The 26,783-nt window shown below is 43.5% G+C and overlaps 1 protein-coding gene across 2 annotated transcripts in view; it reads right to left on the bottom strand.

The window, feature by feature from the left end:
• The window catches only part of LOC133158178 (inositol polyphosphate-5-phosphatase A-like), a 73,889-nt gene that overhangs the window by 42,409 nt on the left and 4,697 nt on the right, over positions 1–26,783 (bottom strand). For both annotated transcript variants that reach the window (XM_061285173.1, XM_061285172.1), the window contains exons 2-4: positions 22,520–22,561; positions 18,145–18,245; positions 17,917–18,004 (exon numbers count right to left, since the gene is read on the bottom strand). In XM_061285173.1, the coding sequence (XP_061141157.1) occupies positions 17,917–18,004; positions 18,145–18,245; positions 22,520–22,561 (231 nt within the window). The remainder of the gene's footprint in view (positions 1–17,916; positions 18,005–18,144; positions 18,246–22,519; positions 22,562–26,783) is intronic.

Here is a 26,783-nt window from a genome sequence, read left to right as displayed (position 1 = left end):
GCTTTAGTCTTGCTCGATTTTCCGTGGAGGTCTGGAGAAAACGCCTCTCTTCGACAGTCCTCGCCCAGCCTGCATTATTTATGAGTGCTGGCACATCTTGAGATTAAACATTTGCTGATTTGTCAAAAGCACAAACATGAGGTCCTGCTCATCTCCTTGACATAGAAGTTCAGCCATAGGAAGGAAAAAAAAAAAAAACACTGTCGCACATTTAATTGATGAGAGGAGCGGCTGGTGACCTGTGCCTCCCGTGCGCTCCCCTACTTCCTCGCTCTGATGGAGGACAGAGAAAAAAGGGGGACACATAAAGGAGGGGGGGGGGCTGGTTGAGAGAATAAGAGCATTGGGCAAAGGCAATAGTCAAGGTCACAGCTTCCCGTTTTTCCCTGCCTTCCAAGAAATTCGGTGCATACTTGTCTTTGGCTTCACTTTCATCTTTTGACAAACAGTAAATCTCGTTTACATTGATAGGGAGGGAGGGAGGGAGGCACGCACGAAAATGTTGAACAAGTGGGAACAAAACTGAAATTAGTGTTGTATATTACAAATACATTTTTATTTGGGGGATTTGGACTAGACCTGGTTTGGTTTTATGTTTTGTGATTTGTGCATTTTCACATGCTGTTATTTTTTTTGTGCATTTAACTGCGTTTGTTGTTGCATGATGTATTTTTACTCTATGCACACGGTAGTTTAAAAAACACAGATGAGTTGAGTATCTTTCAAAAGTCAATGCTCAATCTTTACAAATTTTAAAGTTACTTCAGAAAAAAAAACTCTCTGAACACAGCCCTAAAAATAAAGATAAAGTGGGAATAAAAATAAGATGAAATGATCCAAATATTCACATCTCTCTTTCTACTGGCCAATCTTACGATAAATGGATGGAAACGGATGAATTCCTTTGGCAGCTTTCTGTAAACTACTTAACCCTGGCAAATATTCCATTTGCACAAAGGTGGCTCCTAGCGCTGGCTCTCATCTGCCCGGCCGGCCGGCCGGCGGGCCGGCTCTTCATGAAGAAGCTATTATATTAGCAGGCTACAATTAATCCATTTGTCTCCTAACATGACAGGCAGCAAATATTCATTAGGGCTGGGCTGGGTTGGGCTGGGCTGCGCTGACAGGCCATGCTTATCATTTACCAGGAGCTTGACAATGGCCTGTGTCAAACGTACGTTTGTCACGGCTCACTTTATTGATTAGCTGCCAGATTTCCATGAAATAATTAAAAGTATATTTTACATATTTATAAACCCCCGCTGCCACAGCGGCTACTTAATTCCCCATTAGTAAAATGCACTCTATTAGGTGCATGATGCGGGGGGGGGGGGGGGGGGGGGGGCGGCTAAGGGGGAAATGAGTAATCGCCGTAATTGTAGACAGAAAGACAATAAGTGCACCATAAAAGCTGGGATTTTATGGCCGCTTCTGCCAATGCTATCTCTTATCGCGACTTGTATTGCCAATGCCTCTCAAAGATAAGAGAACATTGGCTCCCCTCTCCCTTTGTGGCCGCCGTCCGTCCATGTGTGTGTGTGTTCATGCAAGTGTGCAGTTGACATTTCTAATACTGCGGCAGATAAGAGCTGAACAAGTCCCAATAGACTAGCTAGTAGAAAATAGAGACTTGAGTGCCGCAGTACATAGCCTGCATACTTTGCTCCCATGAATGCTTTATCGATAGCCGGGACTGCGGGAATTAGTTCTGGCCAATGGAGGGAAGCGCCGTTCCTCTGACCTCTGAATAGATTTTCTGCATTTAATGTGAAAAATGGCCCATAAAGCAAACATAAAAGGAATCATTTTTCTTCAAGGTCTCACCTCCGATATGTGCGAAGGGAAAGCCGGCGGTCCCGAGAGAGCCGCGGGCCACGTACACACTCCGGTGTCATGCCGGTGTCACTGTAAAGCTTCTCAGAGTCGTATTCTGCCAGGAACAACATGGAGCAGCAGAATGGCTTGCTGTGCTGGCTGTCCACTGAGCTTTTAATAGGGCAAAAGTGCAGGTGGGCTCCGTCCAGCACATCAACCAAGAAGAAGGCCTTGTTTGTTGTGCAATTAGATATTGATAAATATCTTTTTGGGGTTGTTATGTCCAGCCATCCCAACCCAATCCAAGACTGGCAGAGCAAATCTATTGGCAAAGACGTACGTGCCGGGAAAAGGATATCTATTGTCAAAGCAATGATTTGGAGGAATTATGGAAAGCAAAAGCCCAATTGATATGCAAGACGTTGGGCTCAATGAGCACTTTGGTCTGATACTGCACCAGCAGCTTGTTTGCCATCAATGCCACAAAAGTAGGCTGTGTGGATTCAGCCCACTGATAGAGATGGAGAGGTCTTAGTATTTCCTAGCGCTGCTGCTGCTGCTGCTGCTGCTGCTGCTGCTGCTGCTGCTGCTGCTGCTGAGTACACTGGCCACCCCCAACCTGCCATATGTGTTTGCCAAGGCCCTCTGGCTGAGCCATTGATTGAGTATTCACAGTATTGAGCCACAATCTCTATTATTCATTGGCTGCCTGGAAAGCCTGACTGGATACACAAAAAAAACTCTCATTAAAACGACTTCTATCACTTCCTGTGATTTGAAGGAGGCCCAAGTATTGGAACCATCTGTCATGGCCTGAATAAGCCCTTTCCTCAACTGGGACGGGTTACGACACGCCACGCATACGGGACGTCGAGTCAAATGTGTTAAACGCGTCAGAAAGGGATTTAAATAAAAATTTTTTTGGAGGGTTAAAATTTAGGTATAGTATAGAAGGTAGTATGTGTCTCAGTTGATTGGGGAACAAACAAAAAGCTTGTCAGTGTTCAAATGGGAACGACGCAATCGTGTCACACGCAATTAAAAAATATTTGTACACTGTTGCATATCAAATAAAAAGAAAAAATTGTTCCAATAAAAAGAGAATTAGAATCTGATGATACTGTACTTGGATACAGATGATTGCTCAGCACACCAAATCACTTCAAATTAAAACAACAACTATATATCATTTTAAACATCCGAATGCGCACAAATTGAACTGCAAATGGGGATTTTTTGCAACGGTGCAATACCGCATACTTGCCGAGTAAAGGTCGGATTGTTGCGTTGGCGAAATTGACCGAAATGGATCCAATTTCGAGCATTGCCGTAAAGGTCCGACTTCACATTGGTAAACCGCGAAAGGCGGCAGGCAGCGTGTTTCCAGGCTTGTGAAATCTCCCAGAATGCCGAGCGACACACGCTCACCATTGATCTCAAAAGCACTGATTGTATTTTGGTTGGAAGAAAAGATTATGGATGGGGCTAAAGAAGGCATCATAGGCCAAAGCCATGGCAGCGAGCGCCTGACCTGCCAACAATCCAGGCCCGCTCCCAAGGTTGGCTGCCTCGCTGGGAAATATTGTGCATTAATTTCATTTAGTCTCCCCTCCAACATTCAATGGTAGAAGTTAATTAAATTGCTTGTCCATTGTGTTCATCCACTTACAAAGTTAATGATATTGTGGCGGGGAATTAAAGAGCATTTTATAAAGCGCACTGGATGGGAGCTGGCAGGCACTACATTGCCCAGTTGAACCCTGTCAGTCGGCCGGCTTCTGGACACCCTAATTAGCGGTGAAATGGATGCTTCCATCTGCCAATTTCCTGCCATGCTCATCAGTCGTGGGCTCCCTCCTCTAACCTGCCCGGCCGGGTCTAAAGCAATAAAACCATCACAGCACTGACATCCAACTAAATCAAACACGCACGCATGCACGCACACAATACAAATACATTGGACTTTAAAATGGACTTTTCTCCCCCAAGAGCACATGATGGTCCAGCCTAATCAAGAAAGAAGAGTTTGATAACTTTGTTAAAATGTTTGAAATGCACTATAGCACCTGGTTTCTATTTTCAGACTTTGGATTTGGACTTCAGATAAAGCACAGCAAAGGCATTACGATCGATCAAATGCTATAGCAGTTCAATTCTTATACAAAACATTAGCACTCCCTATGAGATCAAACAATGGAGATAATTCAAGTGGCATTACATCCTCTATAGACCACTGCTGGCTTGGCACGGCCATTATTCAATTGTTTCGTTTGCTGGAAGATAAAAATGCCTTTAATACACTTATCCTCATTCATGTAAATCATATTGGGCTATGGATGTCCAATAATCCAAAAGAATATTTCAACTTGTAATTCCCATCTGAAACACGTTCCCATTAGGGAAATAGGCCTGTGCAAATGACAGGTCCTCAAATTCATTGATTTCTTTTTTCTCTCTGCAATCTAAAGAGGCTGCTAATGCTGTCACGGACTGTTCATCCATCAATAGTTTGGACTGATTTGATATTGCGCCCATTCACGTGGCCTGGTTTGTGAAACCATTGATTGAATTAGGATCATACAGACTGAAAGGAATGGAAGCGAATGAATCCCAAGAGGTTGCTGCTCAAGAAGCCGTAAATAAAAGTTGGACGTGGGGACGTTCAAACTCGCTGGCTTGCCTCGTGCGGCCGCACACAGACGAAAGGCGACAACGGAGCATTAAATGTCAAATAATTTGGATTGGGCAAAGTCAACCGGGGCGAATGTCATGTGGTGTCAGCTGGAAAAAGTCATCAGTCAGCTTGTGTCTGGAGATGCCTCTGTCATCGGCCTCTCCCATGACAAAGTGGCCTCTTTGGCACACGTATACACACCGACATCCAAATATAGTAAAGGGAGCCTTAGTTTGTGGTATCTATTTGAATCGTGATACATTGCCACCTATCAATTCATTTCATCAAAAAGATTTTTCGACCTCCCTTAGTAGAACTCCTCCATGTCATTTGGTTTGCCACGTGAACTTGAAGCGTCTATAAATAATGACAGCTTCATCAACACACGGACAATCGATGCAAGTCGATCCCCTCGGGTCGAGACATTGGATTGCGCTCTACCGAAAAAAAAAAAGGCAGCAAAATATTATTATTCCTGTATGGAAAAAAAAAAAAATAAGCAGCTTTCTGTCTGGGTACGAGCAGAGGCGTTCTCCGAGCACAACAGTGAGCACAGGAGCGTGAAGCTTTAGAGGACTCTGCAAAACACAGGCGGGAGGCAGCAGCTCGTCTGAGGCTAAGACGCCCGTCCAGTGCTTCTTTGTGACCTTCTTTGTCTTTATGTAAAAAGCAATGTGCGACAATGATGTGTTATGTAAAATTCCCAGAGGCTTGATCTAAACGCTTGGATATCCTCCATGCTAGCTTAGTTATACTCCAGTGCATTGCCACTAAGAGCGCATGGACGCTGCGTGAAAAGCAAATGGAAATGCTCCTCCTTAGATATCGAGAAATGATGGCATAGGTCTTTTCCTCTTATTGTGTCATTCTAATCATCAATTTCAAAAAGGCAACAACAGAAGACCTTTCCCTCACGCAGATGTTTCTTTTCAGATGGCGGTGGTAACCAGCCTTTTACGTGATCCCTCTTAAGATTGAAGGACTTTGATATGCCTGGGAGCTGGAGGGAGACCTGTACCAGGGCCAAGAGTGGCAACGTCTCCGTCCGTCCTCCCAGCGTTAGACAAAAGAGGATTTGAAAGGAAAACATGCAAGTCTCGGCTGAGCAGGTGCTACGTACTGTACACGACAGAATATTGGAAGGTCACACATGTTTACTCCCATATGAGAAAAGAAGTGGCAAATGTTTCAGACTTTGAGGGAACGCATCCGAAAGAAAATACGTATATCCTTCAGAGTCAGTGAGGCAAACTCCAATGTATCTGGCATACCAGTATTACCAAATCATAGATCCAAGAATCCATAGATAAGCCACCATTTGTGTGTTGGCTAAAGAATTAGATTTTTGTTGCAAAGACCACAAATGTAATTAGGCAGTTGAAACTAAAATACTTGAATTCATTTGAACGAGGACAACACCCAATCTAATTAGAGGGCTCTTTAATTAGCTGCAGAATGGCGCGTTCAGGGTGCAACTGCGATATGAACTTTAGCTGAGATCCTGTTGACTGAGGCACTCTTTGTGTTCGATGACTTGCCATTTGGGAAGGATTACTACGAACTTAAGAGGGCCACAGGAGTTTGATACTTGACGTGGTTAGAAGAAAGCCTCACCTTTTCAGCCTCAACTTTTCAAATGGATGACTTCATATTAGGGATGTTACAGTACGCACTTATGGACAGCGCTTTTTCATTTTTACATGTGGGTTGTTCATTCCTGGTTGGCCCCAAATGATTGGGGTGCTTGGTTTACTTTCTGTAAGTGTAAAATGTTTGTTTGCCAGGTTCTATTACTGAAAATGGATCTAGGTCATTAAAGAAGGAAGAGAGTTTTGTTTCTTTCCATAGGTTTGGTGCTATATTGTCACAAAACATCCCATTACGTGGCTCTTGAGTCAAACGCTCTGAAATTGCTGGCAAGTTAGAGAAACCCCACAGCAAATGAGCTAATGTCGTTTATAATTAATTCATCAAAATGAGGAGCTAATTGAATAAATGTTTTTATTTTGACTGTAAATATTTGTGTGGCTCAACTGTGTTCTATAATTAGAGCTTCAAAATGAGGAGCTAATTGAATAAATAGGACTGTTTGTTTTTTATTTGTTGACTTTGACTGTAAATATGTGGCCTCGTGCCTCAACGAGGTGCCCAAACAAAATGAGAAAAATAGACAGCATAAAAGAAGGGCAAAAATATCAAGCAACTTGGGTGTGATTGAATACATTCAATAAATGGGCCAATGCACTCCCGTGGTCAAACATATGGAGATGTATTTTGTGTATTAAACAACATTGTGACAATTCCCCATGAGCTATTGCATGCTCCGCCCTTAAACACGTCCAGAGTAAGTTTCATCAGGCAGGCAGGCAGGCAGGCAGGCAGACTCTGGAGGTCCCCTACTTGCTTGTTTGCCCAGCACCGCCCCTCATCTGCTCAAAGCCGTCTAACGTGACCTCGGGAACCTCACGGCGACTACATTAATTTTACAAACCAAAATCAATTGGCCAAGAAATAGGACAAAGAAGAAGCTTGTTGTTAATACACCAAGCGGGGCACACCCTCAGCCTGAGACTTTATGGTTGTTTTTTATCGGTAATAGTTTAACAGCCGCTGGCAGCTAGGGGACAAAGGAATTGCTCATTTCCTATGACCCGACGCATGAAAGACATTCCAAATGAAGCCACCACACACGGCGTGTTTATCATTATTCTAACAGCTGGCCATTAAGACAAATTTCAGGCTACTAAAATTGTTATTTCAAGCATATGATACTTATTTGTTCAATACGACATTGTTGGGATTTGAAGAATGCAGCGAGTCAGGGAGCAAATTGGGCCAATTTGCAGGCCATGTGCCCTTCCAATTGTTATTGCTCTGTTTATCTGCTGCTTTGCAACATTACCTAAAAGGACATTAGGAAATGATCATCTTATGAATGACAAGCTGTTCCCATTAAGAACAAATGTTTGCAATTTGCTGCAAAGAAAAGTGCCATGTAATTGAGTTGAAATGTGATTTGGGAGCTATAAATATGCACAGAACAAACTTCATACTGGAAACCTATTTCAAAATTTATACCCAATAACTACATTTTTACACAGATGTTTTTCTTAAGCACACAAAAAATATGAAGCAAATAAAATCATGACACTGACACTAAAATGAATAAAGAATTTTTGAAAAACTAAAACTAATAAAACACTGAAAACTTCTTAAAAGTAACGACATTTAAAAATAAAAACTTCAACCAAACAATCAAACAACTACAATGAAAATATAGACATATTTTCAAGTCCATAGAAAATAAAATGGGCTTGTTGTTCCAATACTTTTGGAGGTGACTTTATAAACAACGTGTCAATGGTATGCAGAGTTTGACCAATTAATTGTATGCGATAGAAAATGGCTGCACGATGCGGTGCCCGATTACTTTGACGGGCGGCAAGCGAGGTATCATCTGGTGAGTGAGTGAGTGAGTGAGTGAGTGAGTGAGTGAGTGAGTGAGTGAGTGAGTGAGTGAGTGAGTGAGTGAGTGAGTGAGTGAGTGAGTGAGTGAGTGAGTGAGTGAGTGAGTGAGTGAGTGAGTGAGTGAGTGAAGCAGTGAGTGAGTGAGTGAAGCAGTGAGTGAGTGAGTGAGTGAAGCAGTGAGTGAGTGAGTGAGTGAGTGAGTGTTTGAAATGGCCTATGTGTTTGAAATGTGCTGCACAATACCTACTAATTCTATTAAGTGCCTCTGTGGTCTAGCAGTGTGGTTTGGGGTTGATGTAAATGGAAGGCTGGTTGACTAAACAATGCAATAGCATTAGAATAAGGCGATTGGACGGCAGAGTAGAGTAGAGTAGAGTAGACGGCCCATGCCGCCCGAGCCTGCTTGGACCTTGCCAAGTCCATTATGTGTATTGGAGACAACTTGACATCCGTCATGGTGAGCTGCCAGCCCAGAGAAAAAAAGGGGCTGTTGCTATTTCCTTTAGCCTTCCTTGTGGAGATGGCTTCCACCTTTTGCTATATCAAGGTACGGATAACGCAATCAAATGAAGACCTGGTGAACGAGACGTCCCGCTTTTCAATCTGCACCGGGACGTTCGGTTTGTTTCGAAAACCCTTTTAGTCAACTCGCTCAAGGGCGTGCATATAGACTTGACTTGTAGCGGACTTTCATGATGTATTACTTTTCTCTCGGTCAAGAAGTCTGATAGTTGTTTTTTAGCTTTATTTTTTAATCGCTATCTTTAATATTTAGTCTTTAATAATGGGAAGTACGCTGTGCGCACACGGCTTCACTCCAACTAAATGAATTCCAGTTGGACGAAACTTTGAATAAGAGAAAAAAGTTTGATTTTAGTTTCAAATGGCTTATCTCAACTACAATCCCTTACATCATCTCTATCGTGTCAAATCGTTTTTCCACATGACTCAGCACTACACTTGTGTAAAAAAATGGAGTTTACCAAAATATTAGCTACAGCGCTCATTAATTTCATTCAATTGTTAAATTCTATTTCATTTTAATTTATTATAGTCATGATAATCCCTCCAGAGGAAATTCAACACATATATGTACTTGTGTTCCGCACGTCACAGACAACCAGATCATGAAAAGACAAATAACAAATAAAGGAACGTCTGATTTTCCGTACTTAGCACATTTTCTTTAGCCTTGCTGTCATCAGTGACCACTTTGTTCTTTAACAGAACCTTTTGGCACGGACAAGACATTCAGCCCATGTGTGTGCAAAGCATCAGCTTTATTAGCCAATTACAGGCACAGGGAATTTAAAAAAAAAAAAAAAAAGGCACTTGTTTAATGTGTGATTGCCGACCGAGTGTGTTCATCTGAGACAGGTGTCAAGAGGTTGTTTCAACTCTAATAATTAGCCCACAACAGCACGCTTAGCAGCAGACAAGCCCCAGACAGCTCTTCACCAAACGAGAAGAAATTGCTTGGATTTCATGTAATGATTTTCCCGGCAGCCCTCGACTGATTACAACAGCTTGCGCGTGACACTCGGCCGGAGTGAGGAGATCAATTCCCCGGGAAGCCTCGTCTTCTTCCGACAGGCCGATGAGCCGGGATGAGCGCGACAATCACGGACGCACGGCACATTCAGCGCCACCCTCTCATAACCTTCTTGTCCGCTAGATGATAGCGAGCAGTGGGAAAGGCGCTCCCCTCGGACCCACTGAGCGACTGTCGACCCGTCCCTCCCTCCGTCCCTCCGTCAATCCATAGGAATACACGTCTAAAGCAGGAAAAAGGTCAGGCCGGCTGAATGTGACTGGCAAACTGGTAGCCCGCGGATGAATCACAGGAGAATTGGTGCATGGCAGTGAATGAATAACCCGCCATGGCTCCCCAAACCCCATTATTTCCCTCCTTCTCCAACAGGGCCTGAAATTCATGTCTGCGCATGCTGCCAGTTCATTAGGGGGAAGATGTCATTCCTCTTCTGACTGCTGCAGGACAGGCCAGGCAAGGCCAGGCCAGGCCAGGCCAGGCCAGGCGGGCCCCGGGAGGACCCAGCTCTGTTTAATTCCACATCAAGCGCTCCAGCGAGGGCCTTAATCTCTGCTTGTGTGATCAATACTATATCAGTGTAAATTAAAATGACAATTTTAAAGTAATTAAGCCTGTTAATGCTCGATTCAAATGTCATTATTTGCACAAGGAGAAGCAGAGGAGAAATCTTGCTGTGTGAGTGTTTGTCCGCGTGTGCGTGTGTGTACGTGCGTACAAACTGTCCGGGGGATTTGCAGTGGGGTGGGCTGGGGGTGGGGGGGCCGTGTCCACAGTGACAGGTAAAACGCTTTAACTAGAACAGCACATTTTTGCCGCTGTAGTCACAAAAAGAAGGGTTTAACAAAAGCAGATTAACTCTCCACCCATGCCGGCCCGGAGACCTCTCCAATTTCAGAGGAGGCTAACCCAATTGCTGGAATCTCATTTGTACAAGCAAACCCAATTATGGCCATATTAGATGAGAAGTGGCAGGGAGAGAATGCTTGCGGAGGGAATCAGGGAAAAAAAATAATAGGGGTGGGGGGGAAAAAAAGGGAATGTTACACAATAAAAATGCACTTAAGTATAGAATGAAGCTCAGCAGTAATTGTGTGATTGGATTATTTGTGTCTACCCCCTCACTTTGTTTTTGAAATGCTATTTAGAGTCATTGTGATGGTTCGAGTGAAACAAATAGGGCCCAACGTTAACCTTGTGTCTGTGTGTGTGTGTGTCCTCCCTCATGTGAGCTGAGGTGATGTGTAAGTGAAAAGGAAATTAAATGATCACATTGTTGCTTGTTATTATGACAGGCTCACAGCCAATAGCCGGCGACCCGCTACTCCTCATAGACCACATTCACCAATTATGTCCAGTCACACCAGTGAGGGGCCACTGGCACGATTGTCTTTATGGGAAAAACAGCACGATTAGCAAATAGCCATCCATTATCGGTGAAAATCTTATACCGTCATTTTCGGACTATAAGTCGCACCGAAGTATAAATCGCACCAGCCATAAAATGCCCAAAAAAGTAAAAAAAAAACATATATATGTATATAAGTCGCTCCTGAGTATAAGTCGCCCCCCCCACCCAAACTATGGAAAAAAACGCGACTTATAGTCCGAAAATTACGGTACATGTGCTTTGCAAATTGCTCCAAAAAAAAAAAAATAGCAGGGCAAAGAAAATCATATCCATATCTCCCAACAAGGCCGTCGAGGCAAGGGGATGAAGAAAAGCCAATAGCAAAGACGCAAAGATCCGTCATGGATGTGTACATTTTGTCGATGCTCCACTCCTTAAGCAAAATACACACACCACAGAAGAGACAAAGCTGTTGTCGCTATCGGAGTTTCATGTCAGTTCCGTTACAAATGTTCAGATTACCTTTAAACAAGGTGCGATTATCGACACGCTAACAATCGGCAACATACGGGGATGAAATTAGCAGTTGCCATGCGAGCCCGACCGATCAAGCGGGCTAAAAGATACCCCGAGGGCCGAAGAAACGTGCCATTATATTGGTTTCCGTCCAAGCTGTCCGATCCATCACGCTCGCGTGTTGGCTCCGGTTTGAAGAGCCGACCCATATTAATTATCAGCTCATTTGGAGGAGGGGGTGACAAGAGTGGAGTGTTAGAAATGGCTGACAGGAGCGGGTGATCAATTGAAGCCACCAGAACTCGACTGAGGGTGATTGAGGTCAGATGGCTTGTTTGTTCCAGGAGAGGTAAGGTTGCTCAAAGGTTGTGTGTGGGCTGCTCAGTGAGCAAAGGCAAACATCAGGGACGGCACGTTCGCATTCCCGCTTTTACAAGGTAACCCGTTTCAATAGTCAATCAGCAAAATATACAATCAGAATTCCATTTTCATCGTCACGGTAGTCTGTCGGTGCTCAACGGTCTCGTGTAACTTTTGTAAATACGCCCACGAAATTCAACCTTGGGTACCTGGGAGATTTTATTACGCTCCAATGTCATTTGGGCTGAAAAAATACAGAATTTCTGAAATATGAGAAAAGTATATCGGAAGACATATATAATCTTGTCAGTCGCCATGACAGCGTTGATCAAATCGACAAAAATGGTTGCGACCTGTCGGTGACTCAACAACTTGTCCATATCCGGCTCCACACGTGACAAAAATGAATCTGTATATTGTTTCATTCAAATAATAAGAATATTTGTTATGGATATGTTAATATGCTCACCCTTGGACAGTGATATGTCCACCGATAAATGTCAATAATAAATCGTATGACAACATCCCTCTAGTGTTTGCCTATGCGGGCGTGCTTGCTTGAAAATATAATGCATACTGATTGATTATTTTAGAGTGAAGTGGGTGGGGGGTGGGGGGGAGTTGGGAGGGTGATGTTTTTTTTCTCCTTGGAGGAAGAGAGGACTGTGAAAACGGAGGGCTCTCAATAGATGGGGGATTATGGAAATCAAAGAGATTAGCTAATGGGAATATAATGGCCAGCTACTGCCCGGGTCAGGCGGGCCATGCAAATGAAGCAGCGATAGCCACTGGCGAAGGGACGATCGATATGGACGGTGGCTAACGATAGCCCTATATCAGATGTGCGACAAATGGACACGGCTGCTGCCACACACACACACACACACAGTAGGGAGTGTAGAGGCCTGATGCCAAAAAACAGACGTGAGCTTTCAAGATCTGGCCAGTTCCGTCTCACCGTTGTCAGCACGTGCTCTCATCGGTACCGAGATGCAGCTACGGCTTCAGCCTCATTCTCCACACTCCACCGAGCATCTTGGCCTCCAAACACAACAAACGTCCTTGCGGACAATCAATAGCGGCGCGCTCCCGACTGCCAAGTATTACGACAGAATTTAGATACACTAAAGAGTTTATTTTCCTATAGACTGTGGACAATGTGACATTCTTCATTGAGAGTGTGCAGGTACGTATTAACCTTCTCCGGATGGATGAGGTAAAGCCATATCGTAAAATGCAACAGACGTGAAAGCTTTTATCATCAGAATAATTGGAACATCACCTCTCTTATATATCAGAATGGCAATTTTGAGCATGTCGGAAAAATTTCAATTCCAGGTGCGGGGTGGTGGCGGGGACCAGCGCGGCAGGCTTGGCCTCCCCCCCTTTCATTTTCATTCCCGCCCGCTCGGCACAGTCATTCATCAGGGCCGGGGCAGAGGACACTTGCCGCCTGCTCGCGAATGCATGGAGCAAGCAATAAAATTAACCTTGTGGCAATTGTTTTCCCAAGCGTTTGATGGCTCCGTGTCAGCTCATCTGTTAAAACTGAGAAGCATAAAAAAAGTCATACTTGGATGTACAAAGAATTACGACTTGCGAAGGAGAGCGAGAACTGAATAAAGCCAGACTAACGCTCGATTATTGAGTCCTATCAAGGAGGAGATGGTTGCCTTTTGATTTGTGCCCGCGATCGGTAAAGAGAATCGTGCGCTTTATAGGTTGGGATAGATTATAATCCAAGGCAAAAACAAGACGCTTGGACATAATTTAACGCCGAGGTGGACATCAGCGACCCGGCCGGCCCTTTCACTGGGCCGGTGGGAAAAAGCAGTGGACGGGAAACGACGTAAAAGGAGGAAGGAATAAAAATCCTTCACGTCGTGTTTATTTGCTCTCAACAGCTCCAAAGCAATCAATATTTTTAATTTGGGTCCGAGTTATTATTTTTCACATCGCTGCATCCGGGTGCGGCGTAAAGTGGCTCATATTTTAGCACTAAAAAGATCGATATGACAGGCTCACCTTCACTCTGCACCCTGCGTGGATGGGATGGGGGGACGTGGGGGGGCAACACATCATAATGGGACGCGTGCTAGGAGCAAGCTGCTCCGCCTCTTTCTGCAATAACGACATTATCGGTGGAGTTTTTGTGTAAGGAACCGACCCGCGGTAATCCCGTAAGGGACAGCTCGTGATGGGAAAATGAAGCTTCAAATTGGGTTTATGAACCAGTGGTGTTTTTTGACTCCTCTAGATGGCACACTATTTAACAATGGGCTGAAAGCAACGGTGCCACCTTGAGGGGGTCAAAAAATACAACAATGGGTTCATGAAGCAAATGTGAAGCTTCATTCTCCCATCACTAGGGGCAGCACCGGAAGAACTCTACAAAGGAAGGCTGGAGCAGAGATTCCAATTTGTGCTAACCACTACCTCGCCGTGCCGCCGCTGGCCCACTCCTATTCCGTAGCCATTCATTATATATCCATTTCTGGGAATATTTTTAGAGTCAGTGCCTTCTCCCTTAAGGGCATACATAACTCAAGTGATGGCAGATTCATCGATTGTTGCTCAAAAGGTGTCATGAGTGGCTGTGTGATAGTGCGCCTGTTTGCATGAGTGTTTCTTCCACTTTGACATGGGGCATATGCACTTATGCCTATGAGTGATGGTCCAAGAGAGTTATTGCTTAGCGATATTACAGAGCGACTCCATTCAAGTGGCCTCAGCCGGCGGCGTACTTCGAAGCATATTGAAATAAGAGCTCGCTTGGATTTAGTTTGCAATATTCGAACCTGCTTATGAGGCTGGGAGGGGGCTTCTGCTAGTTAACCTCCGTGTGTAAAACCAACAGAGTGTACACAGGGACCCCCCCTCTTTGACCCCACTCTCTCTTACGCGGGCGGGCGGGGCTGTATATAATCTCGACGCGCAGCCCAGTTTTGTTTTACCGTAAAAACAGAACAGGAGGGTGATATAGGAGGCTGTTTAAAAAGGTGATAAATGCAAGCGACACACATTCCGGAGGCGTACTGTACGGAGGAGGCCTCGTCGGCACGGTGGGAGGGAAGGACACTAAGTGTTCATAAATTCTTAGCCGAGCAAGGCGGTACCGATGATTGCATTACAGCATGCTGCCTGGAACAAAATTAAGGACTCACCTCGAGAGTCGAGTGAATCTGAGCTACGGGCATCTGCTGACAGATCTGTTGTCGAAGCGTGGATTATTACGTGCCGAGGACGATGTAGCGATCAAATCAAATAGCGACTACTTTCAATTAGTTCTTTAAAATCTCCGCTACACAATAAGATGATGTCAATACAAGGTGTTTGTTTTTTTTTTACAGCAAGGAGCCCTTGTAGAAAAATAACATTTGCTCAATGCCTAGCTCTGAATATTAGGATTTTGATGACAGGGATTACACATTCATTTTCATAAAAGTCAGCCAATACTAACACATTTATAGTGCATTCAATTTTAGATTTGAAGTTCTGATTTTGCACATTCCCTTTTTTTATTTTTTAAGCATCATTCTTGTAATGCGTCCATCTACACAGACTGAATGGAAGAAGTCTTGTCCAACCACTGATTGATTAAGAGGTGTCCGTTAGACAGTTAAGTCTCTGTTTATTACTCGGATAATGGCACACACAATCACAGACACACAAAAACAAACACACACACGGAGCACGGGAGGATATATATCGTCTGTATCCTGTCAAGCCACATAGGCTGATTTATTCTCTGTCATTGCTCTCATTGCTGTCCTGCAGACCACAGTTGCTTTTAATTTGCCATTATAATGCTTTGGAACAACTGAGGTTGAAGACACCAATGAGTGTGCTGTGCTGTGCTGTGCTGGCACGGCATGGCCGCGCAACTATTAAGATGTCCAAAACATTGGGAGACATTAGAGCCCATCATTTCAGATGACATGAAATGTAAGTCCAGGGCCGAGCCCACCATAAATATTAATGGGCGAGAACAAGTGGATTGGGAGTTGAGTTATCAGGGCAGGCCTTTCTAATTGACATTTTACCTGCTGTATACCTTAACGCGGGTTGTAAAACCCAGCGTCCACTCCCAGCCCTAGGGGAGTCGTGTCACTCAAAAGATCTCGGCCACCGTGGTGTGTCCTTTATCTCTTAGGAATTAATATCTAGTTGCATTTACATTACGTTTGTTTTGAGTTGTCTAGGATTAGGAGGAAATACGCTCACAATGAGATTAGAGGTGCATTCATTGACAACTAATTGATTATCATTGGTGGATGATGATTTTTGATAAGGGAGTCATTGTTTAGATGTCTTTATCATTTTAAATTGTCTCATCATTTCATTTGTCAACGGTAAATATTAATTCTCTATGAAATAAAAAATAAAACATTTGCTTTTACGTTGAAAATTGACAACATGATACTGACCAGATCATTAACTGAATCAAAATTCATTTTTGTTTTCTGTACTACTAATGTGAGAGCATATAAAATTAAAAAAATACATTTTCTCAAACTAGAAAAAAAAACATTGTTAAATGAGACACTTGCAAATATTGATTTTTTCCAATGAAAAGGAAATCAGGTGTTCTGGCTATAATGGAGCTCACATTTGAAAATGTGTCAATCCGAGTCAAAAAGGCGTTCCCTTGCACACACACACACACACACGACACAGAGCAAATAAACAAGCTGACCTTTATCTTAACACACACTTGCTCGCTGGCCCGCTGGCTACATTTCCATACTCGCACTCAATCAAACAATTCACTTCCTAAAACAGCAGGCAACTGCATATGGAATACAAGAAGGCAGGAAAACTTCCCACTGACATGATGTGAAAATTGACAGGTGGCACAGACAACAAACAATTATCCCCGCAGCACCGAGGAGAGAAATCGAAGATTGCGAAAACAAATAGGACTGATGTGTTTGAGGCGAAATGGCAAGCCCTGTGTGAGGAAGACTGAGGAGTCTATTCATATTTACTGTTGCCTGAATTTCAATCCAAACAGCACGGAAAGGACATGCCGTCGTTCTCTTTCCATAGAGCGATTCTCTGAGACGAGAGCAAACCCTCATCTCTATTTGATGAGAATAAAAAGACAACAAAAAAAGGTTAATCTATACACAAACACTATGAAATAAACAGCTCATAATGCCAGGATATAGGAAATGGCACATAATTACATTTCCAAAAGGCCAGCGTTTGTAATATTCTTTTAAAGAGCATATGTGACTCAGCGGCTACGGTGATTTATGAGCGTTTGTGGAGATGCAGCCAAGCGCGTTGGAAATGCTGAAAACGTGTTGGAGAACATCGGCCAGCACACACAGCTCAACAAACACTCAAGCACGCACGCACGCACGCACGCACACAATGTGATCGCACTACGTTTTCCACCTATTATGACTATTTTTGGGACATAATCTACTCGTGTCCAGTAGAGGGTGCCTTCAATGTAACAAAAACATATTTGAAGCCATGATGTCTTAACAATAGTGGCTGTTGGATAGTAGAAAGGGGAAAAAAAAAAAAAGAAAAACCCACAGAGGGAAAATCCTCACTCAGTCCAGCTAGTTTGAGTCTTTGGCTCCATCAAGAGGACAACGACATGTACAGTACATTTGTAGTTTGAAAGACATTTTGTCTTTCTTTTATTTCTACGGCTATATTCCTACAGTTTTGTACATTGTTATTTTTGTGTGCTAGTGGGGCGACCTGATTTTGAAATTCAGTTTTTGGGCCGCGCGATATCCAGAATTGGAACAAACATACTGTTATTATATGAGAACTATTAACTGTAAAGTTCCCATCAGTTGGATTAACTTCTTGGACATCTAAACATATATTCACTCACAGATAATAAGCCATTATTGACTCTGTAAAATGGAATCGTTATGAATACCAAATACACATTCCTGAAGAAAATGAAACAAAGTAGAGCAGGTACATATCTTACTGTTTGGAAAATCAATGAATAAAAATATAAATACACCTTCACTTGTGTCATGAGGAAAACATCTTGAGGAATTAGGCCAGGCAAAAATAGATTCTCAAAGCACTACTGCCACCTTGTGGTTATAGAATAGTGTTACAATCTGTGTATCAGAACATGTTCAGGATCTGCAAGTAGCAGTACAACCAACCGATAACGTTATCGAGTTGTGTTTGTAGACTTACTGTGAAATGTTCCTGGGACTTGTAGTTTTCATCGAGGTAGACACGAGCTCTGCTGTACTCCTTCATGGCATCACTGGACAACAGCTCTCTGGTCAAAAGATGACAAAAGTCTCATTCAAGCAGTGGCTTGGATTTAATTTTGAAATCAAAATGTCGTGCTCTCATGTCATCCAAATGGCCATATTCTCTCTCCATCCAAAGAAAAGAGTGGAAATGGACTCGACTTACTTGACAAAAGTGTCCACGTGTGACATGGAAGCCTCATAATTCTTGCCACCCACTTCTTGACAGTGCACAGCTAAGAAATGAGGCTTATGTGACTGAACTGTCTGGAAGGAACGAGAGAGAGAGAGAGACAAAGAAGAAGGAGTCAAAACTGGACCTCACTCAGCAAAAAGCAAACCTCGGCCATTACATTTGATTACATATGTATTATATGTTGGGCGGCTTGAATGGTCGCCTATCCAAGCACAGCAATGTACACGCGTGTCTCGATAACGACAGCAGGAGTGACTTAGTGACAAGCGCAACACGGAGCTTTCACTTCTCATTACTTAGGGATGTGCCTCGCCTCGCCTCGCCTCGCCTCGCCTCGCCTCGCCTCGGGTGCTGCTGAAAGCATGTACATTAAGGTGCGACCGATGCGCCTATGTCAATATTTGTCCAGACGTATAAACCAAAAGCGGGTTAGCTCCTGTTGCAACAACATGGGGGGAATGCTAAGCAAGAATCGAACACCTAGCAATGCATTTCAGGATAAAAAAAAAAAAAAGGAGTCCGTCATGGGTTTGCTAGCTATGACACACTTGAGCGTTTGGAGGTGTTTGTGAATATGCCGTCTGAGGTGTGCGGAGAGGCCAGGCGAGCGAGCTCTAATGGAAAATCAATAGCACAGAGTGATTTACAGCGCTCGGGCACTCACAAGGTCGGCCGACGGATGGCAGGCAAGGCTTTACATCAATGTCACTCCGGTGTTGGGTTGTGGCTGGCTCGGGGGAGCCAAGGAAGCTATAAATGCTGCGTGGACCCTAACCCATTCTTGATACTTCACAGGCAGCTCACCTCAGCAATGCATTAGGCCCAATCAAATGGAAATTATGTACGGCAATAACACTATGGATTTTCCATCAACCTCTTGCCTCGTCACTTATCTCAACGAGCCGAGAGCGAGGAGGCCGAAAGCAGCTCAAAGTTGGAAAGATGAGTGGCCCTATGGGCTCGGAATGGGAAAGGGGGCATTCTCAAGAAGCTTGCAACTATTAGCAGGGGAGGGTGGGACTTGACGTGGACTTCTTGGCTCCTTCGGCTGCACTCCATTTGTCTTTCCTGGATGGATGTAGATTTAGCCCCGCTTTGGCAAACAGGCCTTGGCTAAAGTCAACACAAATGTATTTTATTATTCTAAAGCCGACACGGTTAATTAATGCTATTTCCCCCCTCGCACGACAACACTAGAAAGACATTTCATTACAATGTTGACTTTTAAGTGTCCATTAAACATGTCCATCCTTGACAGACGGCGCAGCTCACATTGATTTTCTATGCTGAAGAGCACAGTCAAACGAAAATCCAGCAAATCTATTAAACCAATCTTAAATTACCCTTAGAAATAAAGGGAATACGGATCCAAACAGAGAAGACATTGGTTGTCTGCCAAAAATTGATAATAGTTTTTTTTTTTAGTAAATAGCTAGGGATTGGTTCCACAGGGAAAAAATGTAAATCGGTGAATTTGAAAAGTGTGAAATGCAAACGTGCTGTCAAATCTAAACATATTCAATGAATATTCAAAACACCACATGGTGACCTTCAACACACATCCCTGCAATTTGGACATTTCCGAAGTGAATGTGGAGACCCGGCACAATCACTGGCCTGTGATGATGCAGACAATGCAAATTTGGGCCGTGTGACTGCCTATTCAAGAGTGTGGTACAATGCAAATCAATATTTACCCTACCAGACCAATGCCGGATCTCCATTTACCCAAGGCCTTTGCACACAAAGACCAAGCCATTTTTTTTATTTTATTTTTTTACAATAAGAATGTTTAGTGTGACTTGGCTTATGTTGCATTTGCAAAGAATGTGTTCAAAGCACGATTCCAAATAGACACCATTTTGAGATAGTATCCTATCCTGTTTATATACACAACACCCGGCCGGCCGGCACTCCTCCTGTTTTAAAAATAGCTCTGACAATTAATCAAAATTGGCCATTGGCTGGCGGCCAGTTCAGAGCGTACTCCGCCAAGCATCCTCCAAAGATTGCTGGGTTGGCTCGAGCACGCTAAGCGGATGAGGAGGAGAAGCGCTTCGGAAGATTGGTTAATGAATGAATTGATCAAAATCAAGGAGGAGACAAAAAAGGAAATTGACTATAAACAGGCTACTATTGGCATCACCCCTAACTTTACTAAAGTTCTGCAATAAAAAAAAAACCAATATAAATGTTCTAAAATGAATGTATTGCTTTATCATTTCAAATACAGTGCAGGACTTTAAAAAAACAAGACAAAACTCCACTGTTGCAAAATAGAAATAAATCAATAAAAAATAATAAACTATAAATCAAAATAAATAAAAATGCAAAATAACAAACTGTTCCATCATAAAAGGGATACCACTGCATTGTTAAAGGCGGCAGATACGTCACCAGTCCGTGTCAGAAAGTGAAGGAGTTCCATTCTTCTGAGGAATTCCCTCACTTTATCTGAGTTAGCATATACAGCCAGACTCCAAGTATATCAATATGGGGAGGAGGAGGAGCGGAGGTTTAAACAGGGTGGCGGCACACTGTGACCTTTGCTACAGTTGCAAGTCGATAAAAGCCACTTTAACAGCTTGTCTGGTTTATTTTCCAGGACGTTGCATAGGAACCTCAGAGGGCACATTGAAAATAAGCAAGCCTTTCCTTATTGGTCAGTCACCGTGGATTGACTGGCAACTGCATCTAGCAGCTTGTGTTTCAAAGTGAGCCCTAACTCATTGTTTTACCTCGATTTGGCGGGAGAAGCAGGGTCGTTTTCAAAAGAAAATACGCCGCCGCATAAAGACGTGCAGGCGCGCCGCGTCAAATGAATTTGTAAAATTCTACTGCTTGTATAATACTTGTTTATTTGCACCCTTTCGATTTTTTTTTCTTCCTTTTTCTTTGGAGTGGGCAAAAGTATACATTTGTGGGGGGGAAAAATAGGACATTTTGACATTGACAATTATTATTACCTAGAATATTCAATTGGTCACTGGAAGCCCGGGCCCGAAACTCACCCACCGGCCGCAGCCCGTCTGAATCTGATACTGGCCAAACAATCTTGGTTTATGCAGCAAGGTGACGACCCAAAAACAGCGGCCATTATAATCAAGCCTCTTTTTTTGCTTGGGAAATGTTCTCTCTCACGAAACAGCCCATTTCTTTTCCAAAATAGAACAGATGCAGCTGTAAGAGATTCACGTTAAGCCAGAGGATACAATAAGCGTATTGTGCATGCATGGACCACGATGATTTATTTCCCGTGGCTGATTTTAGTCGAGTTGCCGTTGAGGGTTTTTTTTCCCGGCCACCACGCACAAGTTGAGAGTCATGCGTTTTTCCATGACGTCAGCCGGGAGCAGCGTAGAGCTGGCTGGCTGGCAGGCCGGCCTGAATCACCCAGGCCGCACCTCACGCTCCCTCTTCGTGCTCTTCTCGTGCATTCCTTCACCCCCTCCCTCCTGCTCCTTCCCCCCCACTATGCAAACATGAAGTGATGTTAGGCTTTTCTCTAAGATGTGTAAGCTTGCTCTCCCATAATGCAACCAGTGCACGTTGCAATAGCGAACGCCGCCGCTTGACACAGTTACCATACCTGACGAGAATTATTGATATAACATATTGCAATGTTAAATATGATATATGGTGGTATTTTCCCAACGGACACATGGAGAAAGACCGGACCCCGACCGGGCATGCTCAGTTGTGTTTCCCGTGATGTTTGTGAATTATTTTACAGTCGGCGTTCCGGTTCCCAATCGGATTCATTCGACGATGCCGTTTGCGTGGTGACAACATGACATAAGTAATAGACATGTAGCGCCGCGGAAAAGTAAACAACAAAGCTAGCTTGACAGGTAACTAATGACATCATTATCTTGTGTACAGTTAGCAATATGCAGTTATTCGAATGCATGCGAGGCAAATATTTGCAGCAATATGTGAAAAACTGACAAGTCTCCATATTGTTTTCCTGTGGCAATATTTGGATAGTTGAGACATGGTATTCGTCTATACACTTAAGGCCAAATAGAGGGACGTCAATCAAGCATTGTGTGTACAAGGCGAGTCAGACCACAATTGGGACCGGGGCCTTAGTTTACATTTGGTTTGCAGTCCAAACTTGTTGAATTAATTCATTTGGGATAACAGAAATGTGAAATTTGCATTTGGACCATGCATGGTAGCAGAATTCTGGAGCGCAAAAATACAACATTGGAAATCATTTTCATCAGGGAATTATCAAGGAGGGAATTTGTCTCCTAATATATAGATAGATATATTTTGGAACAGTTTTCAGCTGTTTTAATGCCATGTGTGTGCCATATGTGTCGAGGTCAGCCATACGTACCTGGTAAAACTCCTTCAGCCACGTTTTCTGTAGATTGTCAGGCTGCAAGGAGAAGAAACAAACGGTCAATAAAATAATCATTCATGATGATTTTCCAATTGGGTAGGATTTCTTTTGACAGGCAAGACACCTGCTGGTGCAAAGTGGGGGGGGAAAAAGCAACAGGAGATACGTTCCTGGAGACTAGTCACGTTAAGCCATCAAGCTTCCCCCCTGCCACTTCTTTGACCTTATTTCGCTATGCCTGTATCATCGTAGCGGCTTCTCTCTTTCTTTCCACTTTAAAAGGCGATTCTGAAAACCGGACTTGATTTCCACTGTGCTACGGGAAAAGAGTCAGGGCCCTGGGCTGTCTACTGTACCATTTAAGGAGACATCTTCCTCTGTCCATAACTCGCTCTGACGAGCCGCAGTTGTGTGTACATGAATGCATGAGTTGGTGTGTGTGTGTGTGTGTGTGTGTGTGTGTGTGTGTGTGTGTGTGTGTGTGTGTGTGTGCGTGAGTTCTTGTGTCAAATGCTCCAGATGTCTTTGAATGATCAAACGATGCTTGTAAGTTGCACAAGTATAAAAGTGACACAAGTAGGAGCTTGAAGCAAGACCTCAATTCATGAAAGCAGGACCTTTGCTAGAGATGCAAAATGTCAGGATATCCCACGAAACCTGGCAAAAGATCCATTCGGAAAGAATCCGTCTCATCTCTGCATTTTGCGATGAGGTTGAAAAGGTGGATTTGTGAGCGCACGCACCATCGTCCAAGCTTCAGCCAGATCCGACAGCACGTATTGTAGCGCTATATAAGGACATGAGCGCTGGACCTTGTCATTAGTCACATGAACAGAGGAAGAGAAATAGAGGGGAAAAACTAGCACAGAGACACCGAGTAATACAAGAAAGTGATCACCTGGATGACCGACCGCTTTTTGTTTTCGCTATATTGTGACGTGCCAGAGAATATGGAGTCGGTCGGTGCTCATGAACCCTATGGTGCATGCGGAGAACTTGTGGTTAGGAGCATGGTATTTCAAGTCAAATGAGGTTTCGACTGACAGCTTTTCTTCCGCATTGAAATCAATATTTCTGCAAATTCAGAATGAACCTTGCAAGAATCAAACTCGCAGGGTGCCAGGCTATAAAAGGACGCTGCTGATGACCCTAAAATTGTCCCTGTGGAATATATAGCATGCTCGACCAACATGAAGTCAGGAGGGGGGAGAAAAAAACTCTTGCAGCATGATTCCCAGTACTTTCCAGCATGCTCAGATGTAGGCTGACCCAGCTTCGGTGGAACAGATGTTGACCTTGCCGCGGAGGCTCAGATGAAGCCCAGTAGGCAGCTCGAGGCCCCGGCCCGGCCCTGGAGAGCGAGTCCGTCTGATAGAAAAGCCATTGAGTGCCACTTGTCTTTGGAGACTTGGATGGCTACCCATGGTGCTTATCAGGATGTCATTTGCAGTTAATTAGAGAGGGAGGCTACACTCCAAGAGGTAAAAATAAACCCATGGCATCCCAAGACTGTACACCTCCACTTCCTCCTCTGGCACCCTCAGCCACCTAGTTTTCACTCCTGTTTCTAACTTAATGGCCTACTTCAATCAAAGTCTGGGCCCGGATGCTGTATGTGTTTGTGTGAATTCAGGGTGGAAGAATTTAATCAAATAGAGTTGATTAGCTGCAACCCAAAAAATATTTCCTAACGCTCAGATGTCTCTTTCTTCATCAAACAGAAGTGATGGATTTAATTTACAAAAGGAATTAGGAATGAGAAAAACATGTGGAGAATGTAAATGACATTTTTGAAACAAGGTCATTGGCTCTCACAGGCATAGGCAGCTGCCTAAAAATACCTTGCCTAGATTGGAGGACACTGGAGCAAATTAGAAGACGGAAGGAGGTCAGCAGAAGAAATATGACAGGAATAAACTGATTGGACGCTGTGACAACTTTTGTTTTATTCCGAGGCATCTGTCAAAATGAGAGATGGCAACTTTTGTGCCATGGTCGGGTCCTAGTCAGATTCAGACGTGTCACGCAGTGTTCGGGAACCCGAAGAGGCTCATTAAAATGCATTGGAACAAATCACCAGAGATGAGATAAGCTCCTGGGAAATGTCATCCTTGAGGAGGAGGACCTTGAAAGTGCTTTGAATTGTCCCACGCCTGCTATCCTGTTATTAGCTGGATTCAAAATGTATAAGAAATGTTCATTCCTTACTGCTGCTTTGAGAAATGTCTCATATTCCCACAAGATGCACCAAAGGTGGGATCATGTCAAATATGTGAACGGATCAAGTCTTAACCTTCAAGTCTCCATGAGCAAGTCACTTAATCAAGGCTGAATCAAGTGTAACGTGATCTTATATCAAGTTTTATCATCTTCATAAATAGAGGAAGTCCAATCAAATCAAATTAGGATCAGATTTCCTAATCCAACATATTGAAACTAAGTGGAAATCACTTCGGTAATGATTGTGCTGATTGAAATCAGAGTGTGCAGGCAGCCAGCATTGGTGTTGGGTCTGATTTAAAAAAATAGATAGTTGAGATTTGGGGAAATTGGACTGTTGCTCCATCAAAAACAACAATCTTATGGCAGTTCCGACCATTGTGTAAACGAAACATTGTGCAAAACGCAAATGGTAGTGGAGTGATGTGTGTGTCGGTAAATTAGCTTCACACACCCATTTTAGTGTGCAGTCACTTGCGATTTGTGTCAACGATATGTATGTCATCAGAATACAGGAAATTACAACAGCCACAACAAAGCTGCGTGGGTGCGTGGCTTCAATGTCTTGTACTACTCTGGGCTGCAAGACTTACCGTACTTTTCGGACTATAAGTCGCACCGGAGTATAAGTCGCACCAGCCATAAAATGCCCAAAAAAGTGGGAAAAAAAACATATATATGTATATAAGTCGCTCCTGAGTATAAGTCGCCCCCCCCACCCAAACTATGAAAAAAAACGCGACTTATAGTCCGAAAATTACGGTACTCCAATTCAAAAGATGCAGGATTTGAAACGTCCGAAATGTTTACGACGCGATCGCATCTCTTGCGTAAAAATCAGTCGGTTGGTGTTGTGCAATCCGCAGCAGGGTTGGAAAGAGCCGTGCGAGTCATTTGTAGTATCTGACTGCTTTGAGCTCTCCCACTCACACCTCTGCCATGTGTTACTCAACAACGTACATTTTATTTTTTTTCTCAGCTATTCCATTGCCGCCGTCTTCAGCAATGCCTCTGCAGTCGGAATTCAATCCAGAAGATGAAAATTCAAAAGGTATGGCTGAGGAAGAATGGACTGGACGCTATTCCATGAGTTCTTATCTTCTGGCTAAACCAATGGTGTCTTGCAAAGAGCATTGGCAACACACTGAAGAAGCAAACTTTGCTCGGGGGATATTGGAGGAGCAAATACTTGATGACAACAATGACACAACCGTGCAGCAAGTTTCAAACTGTACAAACAGTTGATTTCACATACAAATTGTTTGTGTGGTTCTCAAGGAACCTTGTTACTATCCAAATGTATACATCATGATTCATAGTAAGGAGAGTCTGAATTCCAATGAAGTCTTAGATATTCCGTTTCTTTTAAGCTTGACTTGTAGTTTGTACTTGTGGTAAGATACCAAGATCATTCATCAAGTGAGAAAAACGTTATTGGGGTCAGCGGTTGAAGTGACCCCATCCCGGACCAAAGTTTAGCTGATTTCCCAGGGCCCGAAAACAAAATACAAACAGACGTGTCACCAATTCGTTTTCTTCATGTGTGCACAGCAGCAGAGGAAATTTGAAGTGGCCGTTACTGTGACTTCCCATCTTGGCTATTCTATCCGCCGCCGTTGGTTTAATGCAATTTCTGTTCTTTTTGCTGTCATCTATTCTTATCTCACATCACTCTCATGCACACAGCATCCTGTTTGCTCTGGGACAGGAACTTTGCCTCTGCGTGACGCTCTTTCACAGACATCACATTTTCTGCATGCGTCAGACACTTATGTATTTGCAATTACAAAGAGGAATCCGAACATACCAAATGAGAATGGAGAGTTTCTTGTTCCGTGAAATGGCACCAAATAAAAAAAAACAGACAACTACCCCATTCCGATGATATACTCAATGATGTATCCATTCCTTTTCTACACCACCTAACCTTTATCCAGGTCTCAGATGTGCTGGAAGCCGTACTAACTTGTTTCAGCGTGCACCCTGAACCGGTCGCCGACCCATCCGTACAGAAATCGTGACAAGAAGTTGGGAAATT

Source organism: Syngnathus typhle, linkage group LG8, assembly GCF_033458585.1.
Source record: "Syngnathus typhle isolate RoL2023-S1 ecotype Sweden linkage group LG8, RoL_Styp_1.0, whole genome shotgun sequence".
Classification (NCBI taxonomy): Eukaryota; Metazoa; Chordata; class Actinopteri; order Syngnathiformes; family Syngnathidae; genus Syngnathus; species Syngnathus typhle.
This window is presented reverse-complemented; position numbering and strand designations above follow the sequence as displayed.